General features: G+C 35.1%; 2 protein-coding genes across 6 annotated transcripts in view; one reads left to right on the top strand and one right to left on the bottom strand.

Moving 5' to 3' along the window:
* The window catches only part of LOC116170994, a 30,744-nt gene extending 21,072 nt beyond the window's left edge, over positions 1–9,672 (bottom strand). The window contains exon 1 of the mRNA XM_031487606.1: positions 9,562–9,672. The gene's annotated coding sequence lies outside the window, so the exon portion shown is untranslated. The remainder of the gene's footprint in view (positions 1–9,561) is intronic.
* Positions 1–15,267, top strand: part of LOC116170992 (venom carboxylesterase-6-like) — a 33,558-nt gene that overhangs the window by 15,147 nt on the left and 3,144 nt on the right. For 2 of the 5 annotated variants that reach the window (XM_031487602.1, XM_031487601.1), the window contains exon 2: positions 10,594–10,835. In XM_031487602.1, the coding sequence (XP_031343462.1) occupies positions 10,611–10,835 (225 nt within the window). In that variant the 5' untranslated portion in view covers positions 10,594–10,610. Of the gene's footprint in view, positions 1–10,397; positions 10,543–10,593; positions 10,836–15,267 lie in introns of those variants that run through there. The other 3 variants (XM_031487600.1, XM_031487604.1, XM_031487603.1) reach the window with 3 other exon arrangements.

Raw genomic sequence — 15,267 nt, 5'->3', positions numbered from 1 at the left:
TGACGATCCTGGCGATGTTCTAAACCTTCCTTTTCTCGGTCGGATTTGGCCCTTTCTGCCGGTCAAATGCGTTCACCCCATATTTTCAAAATGAACGAAGCTTCCTAGAATCGAGAAGAATAAGAAAATTGTATTTCGTTTTAAGAGGTGGCCTTTGTATTGTTAGAACTGATTAAATTTTCAGTGGCCCAGGAGCTCGTTTACTATATTTGTTACATACGGACGAACGGACGGACGGGAGCTCCTGGGTCACTGAAATTTTAATCAATTCTTGCTGGGGGATGATAAATATAATACTGACAACAGAATTGGAAAATTCGAAACCGTTCGCGAGTTATCATGTACACAGACGAACGGACGGATAGACAGACAGAAACTCCAAAATCATGAACTCGCTTAGGAGCTCTTTAATAAAACTATAACGGATCTCGAGAAAATGAGTCTGATAGGTATTCTCACACGAATTGCGCAAACGTTGTGCGCGGGTGCACCATCCTGTTAAAACAAACAGTTTCACCTTCCATTTTCTTTGTGTGCCATATTATTCGTAATAAAAAAGTCTCAATACAGTATGTACTTTTTGACGGGCCATAGAAAAAATAAAGTTGATGATGATTTCCCCAAAACGAAACGTTGTCTCAACGCTGTCTTGTAGAACTCAAACAGTGGCAATGAGAAACTGTTTTTTCATATTTTTTTATATCTGTTTAAATAACATCAGAAAAAATAAATCCAAAATCGGAAAATTTCTGTTTTTCTGGCACATCTTCGGAAGTAATCGGAATTAACGAATTCGCGTTAAAACCATTTTTCTTCAAAAAATTGTTTTCTCAGTAACTAAACCGCACCGGCTTTTTAATTAAGACAGAGGACTCCTTCCATCTTTCACATACTTTTTTTAGGTTCTTTATCGAAAAAAGGAAATCCTTGATTCTGTAGTAAACTTATTCCCAATTAAGAAACTCTCTTCATGCTTTCATATAATTATTAATATTCAACTTCCTTACATCTGACTAAACCTGATTACTACTAATTATAAAAATCCATTACGTTGGCCTAACCTAATTATTCTCGGTTAAACACGTGCATTGGACTTTGGTTATAAAAAGTGCACAAACGCTGAATGACAATTTCCACATGATTAATAGCAAGTTAAATGAGTAATTATTTCTCAATACCAAATTACCAAATGTTCACCTTCGCCAAGTGTCATGCATTTTTTAAATTTCAAATGGCTCCCCCCTAAACAAATTATGGCTTGGGATAGCCGTGTCGTGTATCATTTTCGATTAGTGGTTGTAAACCTTCCCAACACTTTTTTAATAAACAACATTGTAACGAGAGCATTTATTTGCATAACATTTTTTGCAATTTTTCCTTTGCACTATGAGAAAGGAGTTTAAAAAGAGTCAAGGTCTCAGGAACATTCAACCAAAGAAATATTACTTATTTTACGTTCAAATTTTTACATTATCGATTGTAATATGGCCAGCTTTCTACCTTTTGTCACACGATGAATGTTCTAAATTGAATCCGGCGTCCCATTATCGAATGTTGGTGTTGATTTACACTCTGGAAACAGGTCATATTAGGTTACATATACTACGTTGCAAACTAAGCATTCCATAGGAAAAAAGCTGAATTTGCGGGGTCAGCATTGCTGTAGATAGCTCTAAAACCGGTGAACTAATGAAAATTAATACCATGTCTCTGCCATTACTATTAAAAGCGTAAAAAAGTCAAGAGTCACTTAACATTAATCATTCGTTTAGCGGCGCTGGCGCAAAAAGAGAATTAGCCGCATTTGATCCAAAACCCTAGTCAATTTGGCGTGCAATATTGCACCACGGTAACTTTACAAATGAGCATTCCCTATCGCAACTTCTACATTTGTACTATATCTTCACTGGGTGAATTTCATTGAATCGCCCTCAGTTTCATATATCTACTTAGTGGGTTTCCTACAAATGCCTCTTCTTGACTACCTCCCGAGCGCTTTGTTTACAAGTTAAATATCTATTTCAGTTTCTATTTATTACTTTCTGGAAACTATACCAAACGTGAACAAGCATTTCTGTTCTGTTTAGACAATCAGTCAGTTTGTTTATGTGACAAGTTACGAAAATGTATAGCTTCGAAACTGCGTCAAATAAATATCGTCCGTTTATGAACGCTTGTCTAGAACCATTAGTTTAGATAAATCATTATGTTAAAATTTACATAGCGTTCTTATACCAATTTTAATTTATTAAGGACGATCACTTCAGTACCATTGAAAAAAGTTTCATTTTTAAAAGTCTTTTATGTAAACAATTACGTTTCCGCAAGACTCTGTATAGTTTTAAAATTAATAACAGCGAAATCGTAAAACGTAAGGGTATAATCAGCCCGGTGATATCGCAAACGTTAAACTTAACGTGTAGGTTATCTGTAGAAAACGTTATTTTCTCCATACTAAATAATGCAAAATAACGTTGTTTGGCTAATTAACGTTGACGTTTTTGATATATCACGGAACTGAATATCTATGTTAATACATAAAAAAATCAGTATTTTTGGAGTACTTTCCAAATCTAATAAAATATGGGCTGGTGAAAAAACCGTAAGTTTGATACGCCACTGGTGACCAGAAATATTATAAAAACATGGCGACAATATTGGCGCTCAATTTTTTTATCCAAAAGATCTTAGATTCTACACTGTGCATAATAACAAAAGCTTTCAACATTTTTCTTGCGAGAACTTCGAAAGATACACTGGAATATCATCTACACTTGCCGCTTTACCATATCTCATATCCTTCATAGCTGCAACTATCTGTATAAGGTATAAGAAATATGGTTCAATTGAAACTTTTTAAAATGTCACCTCAAATCAACCCTTAGGAGGAATTTCAGGTCACTTTTTGCACATCAAGAAATTATTAATGACGAACATATTGTCACACGGATCAACAGATTATCTGAATAGTTTTGCACCGTTTTGGTACAGTTTTAGGAGGGATTTAGGTGGGATTCTGTATTCTGTAGCGAAACGGATGGGTTTCTTTGGTTACCTAATTGAAGAAACCATTATAACTTTCACTGGCATACTTCAATCAAGTCATAAAGACTTGCCAATGAAGTCCCTCCACTCCAATCCAAACTTTTTGACACAGTATTAGCACCTGTGCTTTATAGATACAGAGCGTGTGGGGACACATGGTTAAGTCAACTGCTCTGGTCATCAGATGTGAAGGTCAATTCGAATCTGCGGATGTCAGATTTGCGGGTTGGCTCATCTGATTTGACTATCTGATGATTAATAAAGTCTGTAGTATATTACCAAGGTTATGTATCACATATTTTTTATTTCAATTACATTATATTATTATATTGGCAAATATGAAGTTCGTGTTCAGTGACTGAAGAAAAATAAGATAGGTACCAAAAAATTAAATCTACAAAATCTTGACAATTATCCTATCGTGAGTCGATAAATTTCCCTTCCAAAGAAAATCTTGATGGCTACGTCCTTCAACTTGAATAGATATAGTGTGATAGTGTGATGTGATTACAGAAAAACCGTACACCTAAGCTATTAAATGGCATTACTAACGAGCTGATTAGCGCTTCTCTAAATTTTAACAAACTAATTAAGGATAAATTCCAGCTATGTCAATATTAATAATTTTTGGACTTTATTCGATTAAGAATGCTGTCTGGGTCACGTATGTTTTTTTATTTCCTTTGTCTAAAAATAGATGCATACATCACGTGTATCACATATTACACTTCTTACCACTAGTTATCAGTTCTATTTCTGTTGTCTTCACAAGTGATCTATTCAAAACAATGAAGGAAATTATATATGAGGGACAAAATGGAAATCTCGAGGGAAATCTCCATCCCAACATTTTAGGTATCATTCTTTCTAGGAAATTGTAAGGATTTTACCGTTCCAAAAAAGTCCTTCATCATCAATCTATTTCGACGAAGGAAAGGAACGGATGAAATGTCACATATTAATTACGATGCCATAACACTGATAACACAAAGCAAACCAGTAAAAATCTGTAATCATTAAGATTAACAACATAAATAATTTTCCTTGAATTTTCAGTTCGATGGAAACATTTTATCAAAGTTTCTGTGTCTTCGTTTACATTATTTCTGAAAATAGACATGAGTGATTTTCACGCGCCAGCTTTTCCTCGAGCATGTCCGAAAGTTCAGGTGAAGACGAAGAATGGCAGGAAGGTTGTGATGACCTGGATGATGACGCACTGGTGGAAAGCCTTTCAGATGATAGCACAGAATCAGTGAGAGGTTTTTCTTTCATTGAACGAGCAGGATACACAGAGTGCTATGGATTCGCTTTCACTATTTTTAAAAGCTTCAATGGGCCACACTTTCTCTTATTACAGACATTAAAAAATTATCAAAATACCTACATTTTTTTTAAATCAAAGTAATTAACAATTTTAAATTAGTAGCGCAAAACGAACACAAAATATTGGTAATCAATTCAATTTGTGAAGTTTGAAATTGTAGTGTCATCCGTCGTCAAACTTTAGATTACTTTTGAACGGGATGACCACAAGCTTTTGGAAAAAGTCACACAAATTAGCATAAAGTGAGATGACTTCCTTGCTAGTAGATTTAGTTAGATTTGCTTCAAGTTATCGTATGAAGTATGAGTGCTATAGGTACTATCTCGTCAAACGACACGGTATTTTGATAGTTAATTCACCAAAGCTCTGTCAACAGTATTTCAATGCTACAATTTAAGCTTCCACGAATGTGAACTTCCAACCATTTTTATGTAATCAAAACAACTCAAGGATGTTACTGACGTTGAATAAGATACAAATTTTGCGGACGTTTGCAGACCTACGATTTGTAATTGTGTAAGCGTGTACTCCCACAATTGAAATTATCGCTTTATTATCAGTACTTACAATCTGCTATTCTCAGATTCACAAGGCTCACATGTTCACGCGTTCCAGTTAATAAATTAATAACGTATAGAGAAATTGAGATTTTCAAACACCAAAGGAAAAACCTTTGCTTACCTTTAGTGTCACAAAAGCAATGTTTATGCCCCGTGTCCAAGACAAGAGAACATACTGTACAGAGTAGCTTAACGAATGCAAAGACGGCACACACAAAAAAACAAAAGTTGGAAACTGTTGCTTTCAACAGGATGGTGCACCCTTGCACAACGTGCGAGAATACCTATCGGACAAATTTCCTGAAACATGGAAAATATGTCCAATAGCACTTAAATCACAATGCTGTAACGTAAATTTAATTACGTGATTTATTTTTGTATACCTTGAGACGGAAATTAAATACAATTCAATTTACTTATTATTATTATTATTATTATTATTATTATTATTATTATTATTATTATTATTAAGTATAGCAAACATAAAGCTTCTAGAGGGTTCTCGAATCAGCATATATTTGTTTTTCGTATGGCCGGTCCTTTAGCGACTTGATGGCGCCTTCGTATCCCTCTAGAATATTCGATTGAATTCCAAATGCAGAAAAAGACAATTCCTCATATTTTGGCAAATGTCAAAAATAACTATGTGAGTAACAGAAGCGACGTTCTGCAATAAATTATCGCTGTGATAAAAGATGTGATTTTCACCAATTGAATTGATGAATAGAGCCTCATTTTATTCATGCGATTATCTCGTCATAGGTAGGTAATATCATAAGTGACAGGAAAAGTTTTCGAGTAGCGATAACGAGATTACCTAATTATTACCTAATTAAAGTTGTAATTGGCAGTTACGATATTTAAAATGTTAAATTTATAGAAATATCACGGATTGCACCAACTAGCTCAATCGAACCGAAACAGGGATAAAATTGATTGAATGCTCTTTTGGCCCAGAGAAACTAATTTCAATCCATCTCTCTTACGCAAGGAAATCACTACACAATCTCAATAAAAACTTTAAAAAATTTTTACTAATACATTGCTGTGTAAACAATGTCAGTCAGGACGTTGTATTTGAAATTAAGACATTCGGAATTCAGATGCCTAACTGTTAATTAATGTTCATCAAAATTCTGTTTTCTCTGTTTAATGTCTTGGATCTGATTACGTTTTAACAGAAAACAATTTTCCAAATTGAGCGTGCAGTCCAGGTTATATTTGTTAATTTTCTGTTTAACTGATAAAGAATTGTGAGATTAAGAAATTGTTGTACCATTAATTTTAGCAAGTTGCTTATTAGTGCAAATGTGACAGTTTTGAATTGATTTATTAAGTTTCCCATGTATTTGTGAAAGATAAATGTAATTGTTAAGAGATAACATGACTATTTTAATAATTAAAAAATTAGGTAGATTCGAATTAAATAAGAAAAATTCGGAGAAGTAAAGTGTACTTGCCGTATCGACGTGTTATGTATTGGCTATTATCGTTTCTAGGCAGTATTTATTGATTGATAAAGTAATCCCCCATTGTCCGTGGGAGAATTTCGTAACACCCTGTATATGATTACGTACTTGAAGTTATCCATATTCGTGAATGTCTGATTAAGACGAGTTTATCGCTGTTGTAAAAAACAACAACTTATAGCTTATATCTCTACCATACAGGGTGTTTTGCTTTAGTTAAACGATTCTGAGAAAGTGAAATAGGGAGGTTTTTGAAAATGTGTACTTGTGAGTTACTCTGAAGGCCGAATCGATGTAAGATATTTTCAAAATGGTTACATTTCCGAAAATACCAGAAGTGGCTAGTTATTTTAAACGGCAACCACTATTTTTTATTGCATTTTTGGATTCTACGTGAAATGTCAGTTCTTTTGTTACATGCCGATACCTATCTACAATTTATGGTTTGTAAGTTATTTTGACTTTTAATTAAAAAAATGGCGAATAGAGACGGTACTTTTAAAATTGATTACTTGAAAACGGTTGTAGTTATGGCAACCCATTTTTATCAGTGCATAGAAAAAGAATAGTGCTTTTTCTTAGTGTGTGTTTACAATGAACGTATACGTAAGAAATACATAAAACGTAAACATTTCGCAAAGTTGAACTGCATAGAAACATACGAAGGTGTTTACAATGAACGTAATTTTTACGTACGTATATGTAAGCGATATGTAAGTCTTGCGCATAATCGCAAAGGTTGAAAATGTTTCAAAGTTAAGTACGGTCAAATATCATAGCGAAGTAAATTTACGGAAGCGATACGGATATGTACGAGTTACGGTTTATGAAATATTTACGTATACGTTCATTGTAAACGCACACTTAGTGTACTTTAAAAAAAGTTATAATGCGTACGACTGTAGACCTTTAAGAAATTTCAAACTAAAACTCAGTTTTCTTAAATAAAGTGACCATTTCCTTACTATTGCATTTGATAGAAAATTCGAAATAAATGGTATCAATTCCATGAAATGGAAATAAGTCAGAAACTGGTAAAGATAGCTATAGAAATATATTGTATATCAAACTATGCCAATTTTGATTCTGTATCAAATGCAATAGTAAGAAAATGGTCATTTCATTTAAAAAAACTGAGTTTTTGGTCTTTGAAGTGTCTTAAATTTGGATCTCCATAGGTGCGGTCGTACGCAACTTAACTTTTGTGCACTAAAAAACCCTATTCTTTCTCTATGCACTGGTAAAAATGGGTTGCCATAACTACAAAATGGGTTGCCATAACTACAACCGTTTTCAAGTGATCAATTTTCAAGGTACATTAAATCTCAAAATAATTTAAAAACTATAATTTGTAGATATCGATATGGGGGTACAAAAGAATTGAAATATTACGTAAAATCCAAAAATGCAATAAAAAATAGGGATGGCCATTTAAAATATCGGAGTTACTAGCTACTTCCAGTATTTCAGGAAGTGCCACCATTTTGAAAATATTTTACATCGATTCGCCACTCCTAAGTAGGTACAAATTTAAAAAAAAAACCTACCTATTGCACTTTTCCAGAATCGCGCAAGCGTAAGTAAAGCTCCCAAAAACACCCTGTTTATATATTTATTTACGCAAAAACAACTCCATTGATATCTTTTAAGATAAACTAAAAATACATTTTTTACGTCTACAAGTGTTATCTTTACCTAGAAATAATATCCGGAATGGTACAAAAAAATAATAAAACATAAAAAAGACGTATTATTAAGGAGTATCAAAAAAATGCAAAAATATATCGGGTTGTGGACACACATTCGACTTTTATGGACCACCCTGTATACCCAAAAGTAGGTTCAGGTTATAAGGTTTATTATACCACAAAACCTTTCTTTAAAACATTCTCTAATCTTAACCATTTGGGCGTTATGATAGAATAGTCTAAACCTCCAGGCGCTGCGCCTTACCACCTTACCAGCAGTAATAATGAGGCACCCTGTATGTGGTTTCATTTCAATTTTGTGCAAATCTGATGGGTTATTGGTAACCTGCGGGTTGTAAAAAACTAAGGGGCCTAATGAAAATCTGACGATACGTATTAATCCAGATAGTAACATAACAGTACATGGGGGGGGGGGGTCTAAATAACTAACGCATTTATTCTTCTAACATTGGTATGACTCTAACATTGGTATGAGGCCATCACCGGACACTTATAAGGGTGCATCATAGTCGGGGACACATTTCAAGAAAAGGCATCCCTATGAATTCAAGAAGCAAATCGGGTAACAATTGAGCAAATTCCATTTGATGGAAACATTTCATTTGATGTCACAGGAAGCTTTTGACAGAGATACACAGAAAATCACAGTATCTCTTCTTCATGCCAAAATAAAAGGCTCAGAATTGATGCAAAATTTTGTTGAGCAGCGTTTGGTAGAGTTGCGTTTGGTAGAGTTGCATGGCACACCTGTGTTAAAGTGGTATTAAAGAAGCGATCTCCTTTAGGCGTTCCAGAGCAGGATTTGTCGTGTACAAAAGCCACCCAAGCGAGGGGTGACCCTCGGGAGACAAGTGCTGGGGGTGGGGGGAGAATCGATTTGATGAATTGTCGTGGTATTGTGACTTGAGAAGTATTTCAATACGCTATGTCATTGCTTCTTGAAAATGTTCATAATTTCCACTAAAAATTATAAATAAAGCATTTTCAAAATTTTTTCTCCCTTAAAATGTTGTTGAATTATTATTTTAAGTGTTTGGTCGACCTCTTCACCATTGAAAACCCTCATCCCGACGTTTAAAGTGCGTTAATTGGTCCACACAGGTGAAAAAACCATGCATGCGCATCCGGTTTCAGACGCCATCTTGAATACACGACTTCCGGTGCAAAATCTGGTTTGACAAACGGCAGATTCGGATTCAGCGGGGTCGAAATAGGGGATATCAGTCGTTTGCTCAATTGTTACCCGATTTGTTTCTTGAATTCCGATATTTTAAAATGTGTTCCCGACTATCAGTACATACTTTGATCAGCGATAAGCGGTCAGCATGGTGGCAGGGGGGTTTTCTCACAAAGGGCCGTACTTACGCAAAATATAAAGCACTATGAATAAGCGGCACTAATAATGCTGGTTAAGTCTTGCCAAGTAAATGTACTTTGATACTTTCAATTACCTTTAAATACTTGCAAACCTCTTCGCGCGATAGTGATGTGCAAATAAGGAACCACTCCTTCCCTTATATTTGTCACGTTTTCCACTGTTTCAACAAGTCCACGATCACTGACACAAATTTACAACTACGACGAATTTGTTAAATATTTGCACTCTGCAAACATGACTATATTAATTGCTAATATTATCAAAGTCTTAACTGTTAAGGCAGTAAACGCTGTTAGTTTGACGATAAGAGATATCTTGAAATATCGTGGGGATTCCTTATATTTTCTCGTTACGTTCAATATGTCGATTTTATTATTTTCGTGAATATTTTGCTGCATTCTCCATCTCTGGCATTGGAATTCCACCGATCGCATAGGTGACTGCAAAGATTATACTATTTACTGATTAAAGCTGTCAATAAGGATTTCCTATGGTTTATCAAAGAACAATAAGGAAAAGGTCTCCGTCAACATTACTTATACTTAAGGGGACGACGACTGTCAAATATTAGGGGCACTCAAGGCTTTCATTGAAGTCAGCCACAAAATTTTAAATCAGTACTTATCGCAACGTCTTTAACCAGCTATAAAAAATGAGATAAATTAGTTGATTACCTAGCTGCTTGCTCAATTGGCAAAGCTGTAAGGTAAAAAATAAGTTAATTAAGCTTCAATGCCAATGAGACATACCGGTCTTCATTGAAATAGACAAGGAAACTGCTTAATTATGAAAACCTACTTATCTTAGTCAATTGACAATCATCTCCTTATTTAAAAATCTGATAGAGGCTATCAAACTTTTAATCTGCCGGCACGTGTCTACTCACTGTATACATATTCCCTACACGAGTTGATAAAACATGTATTTCAGAACTAGTCTCCTCAGTGGTGATATAGTGGTTGAATAAATTTGTAACAGTGTTAAATGTCAGTATTAAATTAGCTCCCAAGTGAGTCGTTTGCATTGTATACTTGGTAGTAAAAATAGTAATTATGTAAGAAGACAAATAAAATAAAACGGCAACACTAAACCGGTGTTCTTTCAGATTAGCGCAACTTAAAAATGGTACAACAGCAAGTTCGCTCCACAAATATTTTCTTCGTTATTCTAGTCTTGGAAGTTCTAGTCATTCATGGATCTCATTCATCCCCTAATGATAGTTTAGTTGTTACAACGAATTATGGAAAGTTGAAGGGAACGCTTGAAAGTTCGAGGTCCAACAGAAGCTTTTGCGCGTTCAAAGGGATACCGTACGCCAAGCCGCCAGTTGGCAATCTCAGATTTAGGGTAAGTACCTTTCCATTGCCTCAATTTCCAGATAAGTATTATGAAACAGTCCAAAATTTCATTTTTCTTTTTTTTCCCATCCGAGTGGATATCGAGGACAAACAACGCTCGGGTCGCAGACACAGACGGATTCCCATTCTTGTTATTCTACTAAATCGGACTATTTACAAATTTTACAAGGTTACACGTGTATGAACCCCTTTTAACACAAAAAGACGCCAAGGTGAAAAAGTCGATGAACAAATTAATTTGTGTTTTTTTATCTTATTGTGCGTTTACTCTTTTGAGGTCAACAAGATCTAGTTTACATAGTCTCCCATTATCTTAGTTATTTACGTAATCTATTATGCAGTAGTTAAATAATCGCTTTTAAATGTATGGATTCCTCTTTTTTTACTAAGTAACTATTATATGCTGAAAATGGCCGAGTTGTTTATTTTGATCATGTTTTTTATTCCATTTTTTGCTTACAATGGGTCCGGAAGAATACTAGTTTTTAATTGTAAACATTAGATAACACTCACCTGTTTTCAAATTTCACCTCTCATAGACCTTTTAACATTTTCAAATGTTGTCGAACATTATAGGTATAATAATTATTATTGACTCATCAGCAGTATTGGCTAAAAATAACAGCAGCGATTATAAAAATACTGTAACAACGACTACAGCATTTCAGAGTCAACTGGGGGCTTAATTTGTGTTGCAACACTCTGTAGTCACTTAGCGTAATCGTTTATCTAAGTAATAAAGATACCTATTACAATATTTGTTGAAAAGGGTCTGGAGAATCGACAGCCGCAATAAAACCAGGCCTAGTATCAACGGTATGGTGGAAAACAAGCGGTTAATACAACTTAATCTCAACGCCTATTAATTTTTTTAAAAATAAAACTATAAAATACAGGGTGACCCAGGCGAACTGGACAATATTTTGGGAAACTAAAGTCGAAGTGATTTGAAGACCGGCTTTGTGGCTCAATGGTAGAGCGTTGTGCTATAAATCCGGAGGTCGGGTGTTCGAACCTGGGTTGAGGTGAATTTTTCATCTGTGGCAGAGATGGAAATTACCTTAGACCAGTTTCGAGCATTCTGCCGGCTACTCCGAATTAGGTTTTCCTGCAGTTTTCCTAGTTCGTAAGGTAAATACCGGAGTAGTGTTTAAGATCATCTGCAGGGGCAGCATTATGCGGGTCACTCTGTAATTGGGCGCCGGGTAAGAGAGGGATAATAAATAATAAATAAATAAAAGACTAACTACCTAGTTTTAATATGCACTTCACTACAATTTTATAATTTATATTTATTTTATAGCAGATATTAAATTGACATTTTAGGTATGAATGAGTAGACTAAGTCGCTCTTTAACCGCAAGGATAGGTGAAGTGAAACAGATAATTGTGCATTCTAGTGACGCCTGTCATTCTTATTTCAAATGAGACGCGAAGCACGATATAAAATGACGTCCACAACATAAAACAATGCTGTTTCTATGGAAAATATCGCGATGGCAGAACGTAATCTTGCTATTTTTGATGTCTAAATTAAATTCAGAATTATCAGAAGCTTTACAATGGTTTATATGGCTTCAGCTATAAAATAAAGTTTTGTATTATACACGAGGATAAAGATAAACTGACCATATCGTGAAAGTAAATTCAATCAATGGTTGAAATCCTTTTATCGTCTTATATAATAAATAACTATCTATAATTTATTATTTATACAATTAACTTGCACAATGAGTGCCAACGGTCTCTAAGAGGGCGGACGAGCGGGTACAGGTTTGGGGCATCCTGTTGTCCAGGAAGTTAGAAATCACTCCAAAGGCGGAAGAATCCTTGGGGATCATCGGCGTCAGAATGGAGAAGGCCAAGGGAACCACCTCATTAAAGACCGCACGGTATCCCTTGCCAGAGAAAGATAAATTCGAATTTAAATTTGCCAGAGTTGAAATAGGCCCCAACTCCGATCTCCGAGATCGACAGTATCCGAAGAGTACATTTAAGAAAAACAATGAAGAGAAAAGATGGGGGAAATTGAGGATGGCAACTTGGAATGTCTACTAAAGGAGGAAAAGCTTAAAAATCTATGACGAGAAATGATTAAAAACTGACTGGATTTAATTGGAGTAACTGAAACAAGGAAGGGACAGGGACAGGAACATTTTTTTACAGTGGTACTGGTAACAAAAGAGGGAAAAGCAGAAGAGGATTCATTGCCAAAAAGGAACCCTCCAGGTGTGATAGAGTGATGGCTCTAAAGCTTAACGCTGTGCCAAAGTAAATGTTAGTGATTCAAGTGTACATGCCAACCACTGACCATGAGGATGAGGAAGTAGAAGAAGTATACGCAAGAATAGCAAAGTATAATCGAGGAAGACGGAGATGGTTGTAGTAAAATCGTAATAGAGGATTGCAATTCAGTGCTAGGGAATAGAAGAGATGGGAACGTCGCGGGTATGTATGGACTGGTAGATTTCTGCAAAAAAATTATAGTTACCAACACATGCTTTAATAAACCATAAGAGCTGACTGTACACCTGGAGATCATTACCGAAAGCAAAATTTCATACTTGTAGAAGAAAGCTACAGAAACGGAGTAAAGTGAGTAGGTATGCAGGTTATCAAGCGTCGATAATACGAGAGTGACTTTATTGTAAACCTCAGAATTCGGCTTAAAATCGGAAAGAAAGAAAATGGAACTTACACAAATTAGGGTTTATGGACAAGGGTGAAGTGGGGAAATTGATGGATGAAGAAATAATGAATCTAAAGTCGCTACAAGTCGAGGAAGATGTAGAGTGTAAATGGAACCGAATTAAGGCGGGAATAATCAAAGCATCTGAAGAGAAAGATGCGTATAACATCAAAGAAGCCTTGGATAAATCAGGAAATGATAGCAAAGATGGAAGAGAGTACAAAAACATCACTACGGAAGGGGGAAGAAGACAATATCGGAGATTAAACAGGAGTTATGAAAAGAAACTGATGAAGTAGGAAAAGGTTGTAAGAAAATCAATGTCATTAAATAGAAAAGCTTGACGCGATATTATTTGCAACAGGATTAAAGAGGTTACCTGCTGGGATGGAGCCTCAAGAGCTGTTTGTAGCAATGAGGTGGAAGACAGATAGTACTGAAAGAAGAGAAAGAAATTCAATGGAAAGAGTAAAATATGGTGGATCTCTATAAAACACATGATATGGATGAGAGTGTTAAATGAAAGGCTGGAGAAGATAATAGAAGAAATTGTAGCTGAAGAGCAATTCGGATTAAGAAGAAGGCTTGGAACAAGGGATGCGATTAGATGTATAACAACAAGAGCTGAAAGATATATGGAAAAAGGAAGGAAAATCTGAGTTTGTGTTTCTTTGATGGTATAATACTCGTAGTAGATTGAGATTGCGTATCTAGTATTAGCCTTCGGTATGATCTCCAGGGGATTTCCAGGTGTACAATCTTCTCTTGTTGTGCATTTCGACCACCTTTTCTGAGATTTCACCCTAGTTAGTGTAATTTTTTTAAATGCAACACCCTGTAGATCTAAACGTCAATTTTTTGGCATTCTTATAACAAATTAGCATAATTTTAGAAAGATTCCTAGACAAGAAACAGTCTAAAATTGGAAGGAGTACCTACTTCGTAACGATTTGCTAAAAGAAGACATAATTAATTTTAAACGGAACGGAACGGAAACGTTTTCTAAGTAGATTCCTTAGATTGCTAGGAAGATATTTTTTTACTTGCTTACTGATTCAGATTTTCAGCATTTATGAACGGGCTTTCTTTAAAGGGAAACAAGGGCGCAGGTAAAAAAGGGTTGGGCACACTAATTTTAATTCTGGTGGTAACAAGGACATCAAAAACCGAACTGAACTGCAAACCAGAATAAAAAAGCTTAGAATAAATTGCCGTATCCCTAGTCTGCATAGAATAAGTGTTTTATATTTAGAAACCCTTATGTACTTAATAAGTACCTAAAATCAGGACAATTTCATTTTAGAACCGAAATGTTGCAAAAATTGCAACTCCAAATGTTATTTAATTAAACAAGACTCTGAAAGAATGAAATGCTTTTAGAGCCTTTTTTTTAACATATCCCGCGCACAGGCGTCGACTAAATAAAGAAATGATAATTACGTACAAACACTGAACGCTTGGGAACTTGATTGATCAGTTGTTCTTGATAATACTGCCCTTGATTACAAAATCTGGCTTGATGAATTGGATGATCAAATTTGGGGGTTTTCCGGAGGGTAGAACACCTTTAACTTTTAATGAAAATACGTACTAACTTTTTCCGATAACGGACAACACGTTTTAAAAACTCCCTACGAACTTTTACTACCCCACTTGCACACTTTATTACAATACTGGTCAAATACGCTTTCACATACACAGGCTGGACGCTCGAAAATTGAGCAAAAATTGT

Source organism: Photinus pyralis, unplaced genomic scaffold, assembly GCF_008802855.1.
Source record: "Photinus pyralis isolate 1611_PpyrPB1 unplaced genomic scaffold, Ppyr1.3 Ppyr1.4_LG5, whole genome shotgun sequence".
NCBI classification, from domain to species: Eukaryota; Metazoa; Arthropoda; class Insecta; order Coleoptera; family Lampyridae; genus Photinus; species Photinus pyralis.
This window is presented reverse-complemented; position numbering and strand designations above follow the sequence as displayed.